Source organism: Oncorhynchus gorbuscha, linkage group LG15 (assembly GCF_021184085.1).
Source record: "Oncorhynchus gorbuscha isolate QuinsamMale2020 ecotype Even-year linkage group LG15, OgorEven_v1.0, whole genome shotgun sequence".
NCBI lineage: Eukaryota > Metazoa > Chordata > Actinopteri > Salmoniformes > Salmonidae > Oncorhynchus > Oncorhynchus gorbuscha.
In genome coordinates, this window is record NC_060187.1 from 9,462,277 (window position 1) to 9,476,684 (window position 14,408).

General features: G+C 44.1%; 1 protein-coding gene across 2 annotated transcripts; it reads right to left on the bottom strand.

Moving 5' to 3' along the window:
• Positions 1-499: 499 nt before the first annotated feature.
• Positions 500-14,150, bottom strand: ushbp1 (Usher syndrome 1C binding protein 1). Of its 2 annotated transcripts, none has more exons than XM_046300241.1 (14): positions 13,736-14,150; positions 12,600-12,811; positions 12,354-12,490; positions 10,921-11,084; positions 10,272-10,481; positions 9,698-10,035; positions 9,378-9,518; positions 7,832-7,920; positions 7,455-7,584; positions 7,025-7,268; positions 5,871-6,029; positions 2,488-2,585; positions 1,321-1,443; positions 500-942 (listed from the first exon to the last, which is right to left on the bottom strand). In XM_046300241.1, exons 1-14 carry the CDS (start codon positions 13,748-13,750, stop codon positions 777-779), a joined length of 2,226 nt encoding a protein of 741 aa, XP_046156197.1. In that variant the 5' UTR covers positions 13,751-14,150; the 3' UTR covers positions 500-776. The 2 variants fall into 2 exon arrangements, with proteins under 2 accessions (XP_046156197.1, XP_046156196.1); XM_046300240.1 differs by having other exon boundaries at positions 7,431-7,584.
• Between the last annotated feature and the right edge of the window lie 258 nt (positions 14,151-14,408).

Sequence of the window (14,408 nt, forward strand, 5' to 3'; positions counted from 1 at the left end):
GTAGTAAAGTAGCTATAGTAAAGTAGTGGTAGTAAAGTAGCTGTAGTAAAGTAGCTGTAGTAAAGTAGCGGTAGTAAAGTAGTGGTAGTAAAGTAGCTGTAGTAAAGTAGTGGTAGTAAAGTAGTGGTAGTAAAGTAGCTGTAGTAAAGTAGTGGTAGTAAAGTAGATGTAGTAAAGTAGTGGTAGTAAAGTAGCTATAGTAAAGTAGTGGTAGTAAAGTAGCTGTAGTAAAGTAGCTATAGTAAAGTAGTGGTAGTAAAGTAGATGTAGTAAAGTAGCTATAGTAAAGTAGGTGTAGTAAAGTAGCTATAGTAAAGTAGATGTAGTAAAGTAGCTATAGTAAAGTAGTGGTAGTAAAGTAGATGTAGTAAAGTAGCTATAGTAAAGTAGGTGTAGTAAAGTAGATGTAGTAAAGTAGATTAGTAAAGTAGCTATAGTAAAGTAGTGGTAGTAAAGTAGCTATAGTAAAGTAGTGGTAGTAAAGTAGATCTAGTAAAGTAGATGTAGTAAAGTAGATGTAGTAAAGTAGCTATAGTAAAGTAGCTATAGTAAAGTAGTGGTAGTAAAGTAGATGTAGTAAAGTAGATGTAGTAAAGTAGATGTAGTAAAGTAGTGGTAGTAAAACATATTTTATGTAAACTCGCGAGATCAGGATGGTAGTACGAGGCTAATCCTAACTCTCAAATCCCAAATTAATCCGAACCATTTTGGATTATAATATCTGACCCTGTACCAGAAGTTAGGACCAATGTCCCCAGAAGCTGACCTCAGCTCAGTCAGAGTACAGTCTCCTCCCTCCTGCACTCCATGGCCTCCAGCGTAGCCTTCAGGGCCCCGATCTGGGTCATGTGACGATCTGACATTGCTGACACCTGACTCTCCAGCCTCCACAGCTTCTCCCTGTACTTCCTGCGAGCGTTCCGGTACGACCCTGTGGCCTTGCTGCAAAACAGAGACAGATGGCTGTCAGAGCCACTCACTAAGTTTATTGATTGTTTGAATTGATTAGCTAATTAAAAGTTACAGGATGCTCTAGCTGGAGACAACATTATAAAACAGAGAAAGATGTACAGAGTCAAGCGAACCGGATTTAACTCCAGCCCCAATCTAGCTAACATCTGACTCCACTTGTCAGCTGCACATCAAGACCTCGAATAACTGAATCAGGTGTTTTAGTGTAGGGATACAGCAAGAAACCTGCACACCCACTCACTCTCTGTATGTCAAAGAGATACTACAGAGAGCGAACAGGAAGTAGTCATAGAGGTAAGTAGTGGACAGGAAGTGGTCATATAAGTAGGAAGTGTGTCTCCTGGTTACCTGTGAGCTTGTGCGAGCCGAGCCATCTGGTCATCGTTGCCTCTCCTGCGAGAGGCGCTGTCGGAGAGAACCAAGTCCAGAGACTCCCTCACCGCCGACACTCTCCTCTTCAGCACCTGCTCCCTGGGAGACCACAGCACAGGGGTGACTTTACTGTTCCACAAAGCTTCGTAGTGGATGTGGTACTTCATTCCCCTCAACATGACCACCCAGCCCCATTACTGCAAGTAAGGCAGGGTGCATTTTTTAAGTATATGAACAAAGCCTGAGGCACAACACAGCACTCTCTCTCAATTCCACACACACACACACACACACACACACACACACACACACACACACACACACACACACACACACACACACACACACACACACACACACACACACACACACACACACACACACACACACACACACACACACACACACACACACACACACACACACCCAACTTCAACCCTCAGTGCCAATCTGGAAGGTATAACCCCATGTAAACCCCAGCAGACAGCAATTAACAATTTACATCCTCAGTCTGCATTTCTGCTGATAGCGTTCCTAAGCAACAGTCTAACACCCGGCAACAGATGCCCTGAGAGATGGCCTGTATGGGCTGAGGTGATTGTGATCAGCTGAATACCTCTTTGTAAGTACACACACATACACACACACACCTTCTCATACACACACACACACACCTTCTCATACACCTTCTCATACACACACACACACACACACACACACACACACACACACACACACACACACACACACACACACACACACACACACACACACACACACACACACACACACACACACACACACACACACACACACACACACACACACTACAGAATGCCTTTTGTTTAAGATACATGCTCAATGCAAGTAATGGGAATTGTGTTCCTCCGAGTTCTATTTGTCCTCAGTGTTCTGAGAATGTCCCTTAGAGAACATTCCAGAGCAGTAACATTTGGGTGATGTTACTTTAACCTTGATTCATGGAGCAATTTTTATTTGACATTGTTTGGAACATTTCTGTAACTTCACACTTGACTTCAAAGTTGTGTCATCTTAAAATGGTATCCCATAACCTGGAAATCGTATGAAAATATTCCCTTATATATATATATATATATATTTTTTTTTTTAAGTGTTTCTGACCGTTGCAGGACAACCTGTAGCTCTCGAAGGATGGCACGGTTTTGAGGCCCAGGGATGTCTCCATCGTTGCTTAGCTTATCCTCGTTCTCAGAAGTCCTCTGGAACACACAACAGACAAATAGATGACAGGTAATTAGATCCTCATTAGCTCCTAGCGTGCTAAGCTGTATATCCCTCTGATGCAATGTGGTGTCCTAGGTCGTCTACAATAACGGCGACAGAAACACATTGGGCCTGTGTCATTGGGCCTTGTTTCATTGGGCCTGTGCCTGGAGGGAGGGGCTACCCATCTATTATTTATAATTTGTTGGTACGTTGTTTGTTGTTTAAACAATAGAAAACATACACATGTAAACAGCATAGAGACGCACACGAACATCAACAACATCACACCTGCCCAGATCCACCTGCCCACCCCCTCATCTCCAGACCCACCTGCTCACCCCCTCATCTCCAGACCCACCTGCTCACACCCTCATCTCCAGACCCACCTGCCCACCCCCTCATCTCCAGACCCACCTGCTCACCCCCTCATCTCCAGACCCACCTGCCCACCCCTCATCTCCAGACCCACCTGCCCACCCCCTCATCTCCAGACCCACCTGCTCACCCCCTCATCCCCAGCGCCTGCATCAATCTCCGCCACATGACCTCAAACTGCACCATTTTGTGTCTCTGTCGCCCACAAACTTTCAACATTTAGATAATACATTTACATTTAAGTCATTTAGCAGACGCTCTTATCCAGAGCGACTTATAATAGAGCATGTGACCTGTCCGTTGTGGTAACGATGGAGGATTGGTTGATTTCCACTTAAGTACACGTGTTTTCCCAAGATGATTAACGAGAAATTCAGATTTTAAATCATCTTCGTATGTCTAATAAATCGCTGTGTTTATTTCATGAAAACAACTCGAAATATATATGTTTTATACTGTATTTCCCTGAACCTCCTTTTGAAATGCTCAGTCTGATTCTGTGGGTGTTGGTACATTTTCACAACTCTTAGTATCAAAACTCATAACAGATCATTAAAAGGGCAGTTATTTCAAGACTATAAGCTGATTTTCAATGGACTAAGTACAACACAAACAATTATAAAGGTGCATTTCTATCAAACGTTTCATCTAGAAATACACAGTTCACATTACAAGACATATGAAGTAATTATTTTAAGTAATTTCCTTTCGCAAAGCTCACATTACTTTTTATATAATTGTCTTGTCATTTGATAAAATGCATTTGACTATGACTTTATAATAATTTATGAATAATTTATGAATAATTTATGAATAATTTATGCCTATACATTTTAAACTAGTTTGCCTACCACAGATTGAGAACTACATAATGAAAATGTATGTTTATAAAGATATTAAGTATGATATATGCTGTAATGTGTTGTTATGATATTGACGAGATGAGATACACTGTACGTTACAAATGGCCTGTACAGTAAACATGTATCCAACATGAAGTTGCTGGTGTCTTCTTGATAGAGGGCTTCACACTGCTTTACTAAAATTGCATTGGCCAATACTGTACTGTAACACCATAATATATGTCATTTACATAGCAGACACTTTATCCAAAGTGATGACAATACATTGTCCTATTTGACCCCAGTGGGAATCGAAACCACAACTTTGGCGTTTCTACTGTTATGCTCTTACTAATTGAGCCAGACAGGTCCAATACAATATGGTAAAATATAAATATAGGATTACTATAGATGTGAAAGGATCATGTTTTCCATCCCCAATTATCCACCCTCCTTCTGGCCATTGATGAGGCACGCGATGATGACATCAATTCAGACCAATATCAAGCTTGGATTCACCAAGCTAACCCTTCCACTAACTGTAACCCTGTTAGCTAACCCTTCCACTAACTGTAACCCTGTTAGCTAACCCTTCCCTAACTGTAACCCTGTTAGCTAACCCTTCCCATAACGGTAACCCTGTTAGCTAACCCTTCCACTAACTGTAACCCTGTTAGCTAACCCTTCCCCTAACCTTAACCCTGTTAGCTAACCCTTCCCATAACGGTAACCCTGTTAGCTAACCCTTCCCTACCTGTAACCCTGTTAGCTAACCCTTCCACTAACTGTAACCCTGTTAGCTAACCCTTCCACTAACTGTAACCCTGTTAGCTAACCCTTCCCTAACTGTAACCCTGTTAGCTAACCCTTCCCATAACGGTAACCCTGTTAGCTAACCCTTCCACTAACTGTAACCCTGTTAGCTAACCCTTCCCCTAACCTTAACCCTGTTAGCTAACCCTTCCCATAACGGTAACCCTGTTAGCTAACCCTTCCCTACCTGTAACCCTGTTAGCTAACCCTTCCACTAACTGTAACCCTGTTAGCTAACCCTTCCACTAACTGTAACCCTGTTAGCTAACCCTTCCCTAACTGTAACCCTGTTAGCTAACCCTTCCACTAACTGTAACCCTGTTAGCTAACCCTTCCCATAACGGTAACCCTGTTAGCTAACCCTTCCCATAACAGTAACCCTGTTAGCTAACCCTTCCACTAACTGTAACCCTGTTAGCTAACCCTTCCCATAACGGTAACCCTGTTAGCTAACCCTTCCCATAACAGTAACCCTGTTAGCTAACCCTTCCACTAACTGTAACCCTGTTAGCTAACCCTTCCACTAACTGTAACCCTGTTAGCTAACAATTCCCCTAACGGTAACCCTGTTAGCTAACCCTTCCCATAACAGTAACCCTGTTAGCTAACCCTTCCACTAACTGTAACCCTGTTAGCTAACCCTTCCACTAACTGTAACCCTGTTAGCTAACAATTCCCCTAACTTTAACCATTTTAGCTAACCCTTCCCCTAACCTTAACCCTGTTAGCTAACCCTTCCCCCAACCTTATCCCTGTTAGCTAACCCTTCCCCTAACCTTAATCCTGTTAACTAACCCTTCCCCTAACCCTAACCCTTTAAGCTAACTCCAAAACTTAACCATGAAATATATTTACATACACAGCCCTGATTGGTGGATAGGATCGTCTAGAAACTCAAGCACCTTCTCCGCTTACCCCTTCAAAGTAGGACGATACATATGCAAGTAAAAGATGACTGGTCATTGATCAGAATAATCAGATCAGATTGTGATGTCCTGCTACCTGGTGTTCTGTCCTGTCCTGTCCTCTATCTCTTCAGTGAGGCTCTCCGGTGGTTAGGTTAAGTTAGGGTTAGGGTTAGGGTTAGGGTTAGGTTAAGTTAGGGTTAGGGTTAGGGTTAAGTTAGGGTTAGGGTTAGGGTTGGGGTTGCTATCTGCTGTTCGGTCCCCGTCCTTTTTCTCCTCAGCGAGAATCTCAGGTGGTTAGGTTAGATTCCAGTTAAGGTTAGGGATAGGTTAGGGTTGTTACCTGCTGTTCTGTCCTCCTGTCCTCTATCTCCTCAGCGAGGCTCTCAGAGATCAGGGCTCCAGCTGCATCCTGGGCCTTCTGGGCCATTAGACTCCAGTCCAGACACCTCCGCTCCTTCTCCGTCAGACGGATTAAACCTCGCAGCTCCGACATCTCCTCCTGTATAATATATAATATATAGATCATATAATAATATATTCCCTTCAGCAGACGCTTTTATGCAAAGCATCTTGTCTTACAGTCAGTCAGTCTTACATGTTTTACCTATGGGGGGTCCCGGAATAGAACCCACTGTTGTGACAATGCAAGCGTCACACTCTACCAACTGGGATAAAGAGGTTCACAAAGACAAGACATGACCAAATAGTCAATCTCCTGAATGTCCTGAAGAACACACTAGTCGTTAGTGAATGATTCCTTTAGGGTCAAGACTATAAATATATATATATTTTTTTTTTGTGCATCAGAGGAAGCTTCCAAAGGGCTCACAGCATTAAAAAACTGTGTTAAGACAAGCACTAATGTAGACTCAATCGGTCCATCCAGAAATATCTGTCTGGAAATATCTGCCTCTATAAATAGTTTGGCCTCTCCTGGCTATATGCAAATGAGGATGAATTTAGCAGCCTTCTGAATTTAAACAACTCAATTAGTCTTTTGAAATGATTATTCTGATTCCACACTATGGTTCTGGCCTATGCTCATTACACTATGATTATTCTGATTCCACACCATGGTTCTGGCCTATGCTCATTACACTATGATTATTCTGATTCCACACCATGGTTCTGGCCTATGCTCATTACACTATGATTATTCTGATTCCACACCATGGTTCTGGCCTATGCTCATTACACTATGATTATTCTGATTCCACACCATGGTTCTGGCCTATGCTCATTACACTATGATTATTATGTTGATATCTTCATCTCTGTGTAGTTGCTTATTGTAAAACAAAAAAGACAGTCATTGTTTCTCTCTTTGGTCAAAACTATACACAGATATTTATATATCAAAGTTATTGTTATACTGTTGAAATATACTACAGAAATAGTATGTCCATAATTCTAGTATTCAGATTCATATTTCATGAATTGAATGTAAAGCCGAAACAGTACAGTAGAGTATATAGTACAATATATATCACCCACCCTGACAGTGACCAGGTCATAGAGCAGAACAGCCTTCTCTCTCTTGGTGCTCTGGGGGTTGGAGGTGTCCTGGCCTCCTTGTCCTCCATGGCTCCCTTTAAGCCCAGCCAGGGTGCCTGTATCTGGGCTGAGATTCCCCTCTCCCCCAGGCCCTGGCTTAGGGACACACACTGCTGCCCTGTCCTGCTTCAACCGCTCGATACGCTCCCGAATGTCCGCCTCGCACCCCTCGACCTCGGACCCCCTGTGGTTGTGGTTGTGTTTTATCAGACAATGTTTTGATGTTGTTTCAGTTTTAAATGTTTGTCAATGTTATTGCAAGCCAAATGGAGATGTCCACATGTTGTGGACAAAACAGTTTTTCTATTATAGTCAGAAGATGCTATTTGATCTGCCACAGACAGACCTGGCTGTATAATAGAGATGGAACCTGGTCTGGATGTGTGTTTCTGTCTCAACAACACCCCCTGGTGTTGAGAAGGAGGTTGACAACTCCTCAGTTCTTAGACTCCTAAGGGACGGCCTGGGACTGTTGGGCTGCTGACTCTCCATGACCGGGCCTGGGAAGAGGAATTAACTGTTACGAGTGTGTGTGTGTGTGTGTGTGTGTGTGTGTGTGTGTGTGTGTGTGTGTGTGTGTGTGTGTGTGTGTGTGTGTGTGTGTGCGTGTGTGCGTGCGTGTGTGTGTGTGTGTGTGTGTGTGTGTGTGTGCGTGCGTGCGTGTGTGTGTGTGTGTGCAAACTGCAAGTGTGTTTGTGTCTTTTCCATAAAGAGTAGTTGAGGCGTGTGTGTGTGTGATTTAGCCACCTGCTATGTGTCTCCAGTGTGGTATGACCTGCTGTCTCCTGCCCTCGTACACAGACAGTAACTCACTGTAGGCCTCCTCACACTCCTCGCTGTCGATCAAACAGGGAAAACGTTTCATATACAGCAGCAGGACAACACTCTCAGAGCACATGGTCATAGAGAAACAGGTGTCACCACGGAATGTTTGTACATTTAACACACGTGTAGGTTACAGGGCTACATGACTTCATCCCCAGGCTCAATTACATTTACATTTAAGTCATTTAGCAGACGCTCTTATCCAGAGCGACTTACAAATTGGTGCATTCACCTTATGACATCCAGATTGCTACCACATATTCATGTTCGATAGAGAAAGAGCCCGCCGGTCGGACGAGATTAAGTGCTACGACGTAGCGTACGACTCCAAACACCATCATCAAGTTCGCTGACGACACGACCGGCGGTAGGACTGATCACTGATGACGAAGAGGCAACCTACAGGGAGGAGGTCAGAGACCTGGCAGTGTGGTGTCAGTACAACAACCTCTCCCTCAACGTCAGCAAGACAAAGGAGCTGATCGTGGACTACAGGAAACGTAGGGGCGAGCACGCTCCTCGTCCACATCGATGGTGCTGTGGTGGAGCGGGTCTTACAGATTCCTCGGTGTCCACATCACTGAGAAATGAACAATGCCCACACAGTTGTGAAGAGGGCACGACAACGCCTAATTTTGCACGGCCAATTTTTCAGTTTTTGATTTGTTAAAAAAGTTTGAAATATCCAATAAATGTCGTTCCACTTCATGATTGTGTCCCACTTGTTGTTGATTCTTCACAAAAAAATACAGTTTTATATCTTTATGTTTGAAGCCTGAAATGTGGCAAAAGGTCGCAAAGTTCAAGGGGGCCGAATACTTTCGCAAGGCACTGTAGCTACCTCAATTACCTCCCCTCCCCCTTCACATGGACTCGATTTTTCTACTTCCTGTATATAGCCATGTTATTTTCTACTTCCTGTATATAGCCATGTTATTTTCTACTTCCTGTATGTAGCCATGTTATTTTCTACTTCCTGAATATAGCCATGTTATTGTCTACTCCCTGTATATAGCCATGTTATTTTCTACTTTCTGTATATAGCCATGTTATTTTCTACTTCCTGTATGTAGCCATGTTATGTTCTACTTCCTGTATATAGCCATGTTATTTTCTACTTCCTGTATATAGCCATGTTATTTTCTACTTCCTGAATATAGCCATGTTATTGTCTACTCCCTGTATATAGCCATGTTATTTTCTACTTTCTGTATATAGCCATGTTATTTTCTACTTCCTGTATGTAGCCATGTTATGTTCTACTTCCTGTATATAGCCATGTTATTTTCTACTTCCTGTATATAGCCATGTTATTTTCTACTTCCTGTATATAGCCAAGTTATGTTCTACTTCCTGTATATAGCCATGTTATTTTCTACTTTCTGTATATAGCCATGTTATTTTCTACTTCCTGTATATAGCCATGTTATTGTCTACTTCCTGTATATAGCCATGTGTGTGTCTGTACCAGTATTGGAGAGCCATCTGCAGGGCTGTGCTGTCAGCTTCGTGTCTGCTGAGCGTCATACTGATCAGCTCAGACTCTCCCTTTCTCTTGTCCAGAGCTGCAGTCAGACGCTCGTTCCGGGCCTTCAGCCTTTCTATACACCTGTGGGGGTTAACGAGGGAGGTCAGGGCCACGACACACAGCACACACCACACAACAACACACAACAACACACAACACATGACACAACACACCACTTGGGAAACACTGACCCACACCAGCAGATCTGAGATCTATTCCATGTTGTAAATCTGTAATTTAACCCTCTCAGTTGTACGTACCTCTGTAGTCTGTCTGTCTCACCCTCCAGGCTGACGCTGGGGCTGGGGCTACGACAGGGGCTGCCTTGTGGGACACTCCCAGGCCAGGGGGAGGGTGATGGAGAGGCCGAGGAGGATATGTCCCCCCCAGTAGAGAGGGCCGGGAAGATCCCCATGGCGATGGGTCTTCTGAGGAACAGGGGTGACCCGGGGAAGGGAGGAGAGCCAAGGAATGAAGGGGAACCAGGGGAACCAGGGGAGGCCCAGCCAGGACTCAGAACCACACCACTGGAGCTCCCTGAGGAGCTGTAGGGAGGAGAGAGGCTGCCTGATCGCCACGCCTTATGGAGACCCAGTAACTGGCACCAGACCCATAGACAAAGAGAGTTTAGCTATTCGCCAGCAGACAGACATAGTTTAACCATTGTGGTTTCAGCCAAAGCATTATGATGCTAGATCAGAAAGACAGTAAACTGTATGGTCATAGTTCTCCCTAGCTCTGATTGGCTAGTTTGTGGAGTTTTCACCAAACTGATTACACAAATCCTTTTAGATCTAGGATTATTGAGATGTAGCCTGTTGCACTTCCACCTACCCTCTCATGTAGACTGTTCCTCTCAACCTCTATGTCTCCCACCGTGACCTTTGCCCCCTCTAGTTCTTCCTGTCTGCTTTGTAGGCTGCTGCGCAGGTCACAGTTCCGCTGGTGAAGTGCCAGGATGTCCTTCTGGTATTGCTGACGCTCCTCGGGGGGCAGACCAGACGGGTACGAGATCCCAAACTCTCTCTCCATCTCCTCTAAGACCTGAGGAGAGGTTTGAGGTCACACATAACTTAATTAGTTAGGCATGATTCCAGGGTAATTAGGTTTTGAGGCCCACGTGGTAATTAGCCTACATAGGTCACTCAACTGGTAGTTACTGCACTGTAGCCTGTGTTTCGAAAATATCCTGTTAGTGTGTAAAAAATAAAGTTACAAGTTTAAATATAGTTCACATTGATAAAGAGTTATTCCAACTAGCTTGTTACATGGTAATAAAAAATGATGTCACATCATTCCTTGTCACCTGACATTGTGCCCGTGTCTATAATATATGCCATTTAGCAGACGCTTTTATCCAAAGCGACTTACAGTCATGTGTGCATACATTCTACGTATGGGTGGTCCCGGGGATTGAACCCACTACCCTGGCGTTACAAGCGCCATGCTCTACCAACTGAGCTACAGAAGGACCAAGTCTCACCTGTGTGACTTGTACCCAGCTGTCCCTGGCGGCTGTGAGGTGTTCCATCTGTCCGTCCTGGCCACAGGCAGTGTGAGAGGCAGCCCAGGCCCTCCTGGTGTTAATGGAACCCTCCAGATCAGACATGACTCCCTGGAGTTCTGACCATACTTCACCACTACCCTCTGCAGGACAACACAGAGCAGACACGCTATTACGGTCATCACTAAAGATCTGTACACCGTTAAGAAAGTCTATATATTATATTCATTATAAATGTTGTGGAAGGATGTGGTTATTGTACTGATTGTCTATTCTTTGTAGTCAACTGCTAACATTTGGATATTGGTAATCCCGTCCCCAGGCAGCTCTGCAGTAGCAAACAATTGAGCCTGGGGATGAGGTTAGGATATGGGTAAACAGAGCCTGGGGATGAGGTTAGGATATGGGTAAACGGGGCCTGGGGATGAGGTTAGGATATGGGTAAACAGAGTCTGGGGATGAGGTTAGTATATGGGTAAACTGAGCCTGGGGATGAGGTTAGGATATGGGTAAACGGAGCCTGGGGATGAGGTTAGGATATGGGTAAACTGAGCCTGGGGATGAGGTTAAGATATGGGTAAACTGAGCCTGGGGATGAGGTTAGGATATGGGTAAACAGAGTCTGGGGATGAGGTTAGGATATGGGTAAACAGAGCCTGGGGATGAGGTTAGGATATGGGTAAACTGAGCCTGGGGATGAGGTTAAGATATGGGTAAACTGAGCCTGGGGATGAGGTTAGGATATGGGTAAACAGAGTCTGGGGATGAGGTTAGGATATGGGTAAACTGAGCCTGGGGATGAGGTTAGGATATGGGTAAACTGAGCCTGAGGATGAGGTTAGGATATGGGTAAACTGAGCCTGGGGATGAGGTTAGGATATGGGTAAACTGAGCCTGGGGATGAGGTTAGGATATGGGTAAACTGAGCCTGGGATGAGGTTACGATATGGTAAACAGAGTCTGGGGATGAGGTTATGATATGGGTAAACTGAGCCTGGGGATGAGGTTAGGATATGGGTAAACAGAGCCTGGGGATGAGGTTAGGATATGGGTAAACAGAGCCTGGGGATGAGGTTAGGATATGGGTAAACTGAGCCTGGGGATGAGGTTAGGATATGGGTAAACTGAAACAAGAATGACCGCTTTCTATTGTATCTAAACGAGCATTCAGAAGATCATGACCAAGAAACAAAAACAGGCGTATTACCAAGAAAATGAAAACCTCCCAAATGATAGAGGCTGTTCTTTTCTTTGGACACACAAATAGATTATGTTTGGTCTGGCACAGTAGCCAGAACTACAACCATCATCCCTTTCTGTTCATTGCCACAAAGCACAGCACACACAGAGAGAGATGGATGGATGTGTGGGTATCGTGAATTGTGAAGTCATGCCATGGAGCCTATGCCAACCTCTGTTGGTTACTGGGGCTTTAGATGCAGTGCCAGTGTGTTTCTCTGGGTTGCAGAGGGATGGAGGGGGGCTGGACAGGGAGGCTGGAGCCGGAGGGAGGATGACTGGCTCCTGTGGTTTAAGGTCATCTGGATCACTGAAGAGGAAAGAAGTACATCTTTCTATGAACCAGCAGCTCAGGGCAAGTCTAGTGATATTTTATAGCTCCATGAAGAATGTTCTCTCTCTCTTTCTCTAACACACACCTTGGTGCTTGTAATGCGCCCATTTTCCTGTTGAGTTCAGCAATGATGCTGAGTAGAGTTCCGACCTCCGCCTCACACTGAGCCAGCTCTGCCTGGGAAGGCTCAGAGTTCACCTCGGTGTCAGGGGTCATTGTGGTTACCAGGGTAACCGGGGTCATCTCCTCACCCTCTGACTGTATGTCCAGGGTATCAGATCTCCCTCGTTTGAACCCCTGTGTGGAAATAATGGACATTTTTTCTGACAACATTTTGTTTCATAAAATATATTGGTCCTGAGTCTATTCAATTATTCAATTATCTTTAAAAAAAACTGTAAACAAACACTAAGGATTTGATATGACCTTTGTTTTTTACTGTAAACAAACACTAAGGATTTGATATGACCTTTGTTTTTTACAGTAAACAAACACTAAGGGTTTGATATGACCTTTCCATAGAACTCTCCATTAAATGACTGACAGCTGCTGAGCTCATGACATGGAGGTTATTGTTGTTCTCTTTGGACAACCATTGTTTTGAGAAGCGGAAGTGTAGGAAACAGAAGCATCCTGCAAAACCACTTCCCGCTCAGAAATATGTAGCCCAAAAAACACGTATAAGTCACAACCTCACTCTTTTTCAACTTCTTGCCTTAATTCTGATAGTGTATAAAATGTACAAATCAACCTACTTGAACTGTTAAAACACAGTTGTCTTTTAATCAACGTATAAAGGACATTAGTGACTGTGGTACCTGTACAACACACAGTAAGCAGTGGGCAGAAGGATGTGGAAAGTTAGAGTTTGAACCACAGATGATACTCAAGCTCTCAAAGACAATCACACAACCAGATAGATAGATACACAGACAGACTTCAAAGTTATAAAATAAGCTGGTGCCTGCATTATCTGACACACCAAAGTGTCCAATGAAAGACATCAATGGTGTGAGTTCATTGCAACATGTGAGTTACTGTACAGGTACACGTAGCCTTGATGGTAAAGGAAAAAACACTCTAATATGACTGTTAGGAAGGCTACCCCTCACATGTTTTCATGCCAGCAGTCAGCACCTTTGAACGTGTGTTATGCTTGGTTTGGTACAAGATCAAATTGACAACCCCCCTCAGTTAACAAAGAGAACATGATAGACTTACCTCCATGGCTTCCATGAGTCAGAAGCTCACTGTGATTATCCTGCTTCTATCTGTTGTCCACTAACTGCCATTAAACACTGGAGAACTGAGCTAACCTCTGTGGTGCTGCTGCAGCCAGACACTGCTATCCTGATGCCTGTAGTTTTGTATAATTATACCTTCCAATGGTTCCTCCGTTTCTCTCTGTTCTAAAACTTCTGCCTGCCTGTGTGCTGCCTACCCTGCTCGACTGGGAGCCCCCCCCCCCTCATCTCTCTCTCTCTCTCTCTTTCAGACACTCACCATTTCTCTCTCTCTTTCTATTTATCTATTTCTGTATCTCTCTATCTGTGTGAAGCCTCTGGTGTATTGGTATTTTAGTTTTAGGAGTTCAGTGACATCACTCTGTGTGTTCCATCTCAGCTCCAGGATATCACAATACGGTAGATTGGCATCTAGAGGCGTTTTGGCATCTAGTAGCAAATGGGGGGGGGGGAGTCAGATAGTGATCCCAACCCAACCCTTGTTCTCCCTCGCATTAGAACTCTTCCTGTCTGTCACTGATTGTGTACTGTGTTTTTATCTCAGTTGAGATGCCCACTTTCAGAAGCTAAGCATAAGCATTTGAGTGATGATATGGTTGGTAAACCTTCTTAATGCACGTCCAAGTCACTCACATTGCTCAATTGTAATT

Bases quoted from the DNA above. Each gene is read 5' to 3' on its own strand.
- ushbp1 (XM_046300240.1), bottom strand. The intron at 10,482-10,920 runs GTGAGACTTGGT...ACCTCTCCTCAG, and splicing joins GCTGGGTACAAGTCACACAG to GTCTTAGAGGAGATGGAGAG. The intron at 1,444-2,487 runs GTCAGAAACACT...GTGGTCTCCCAG, and splicing joins CTACAGGTTGTCCTGCAACG to GGAGCAGGTGCTGAAGAGGA.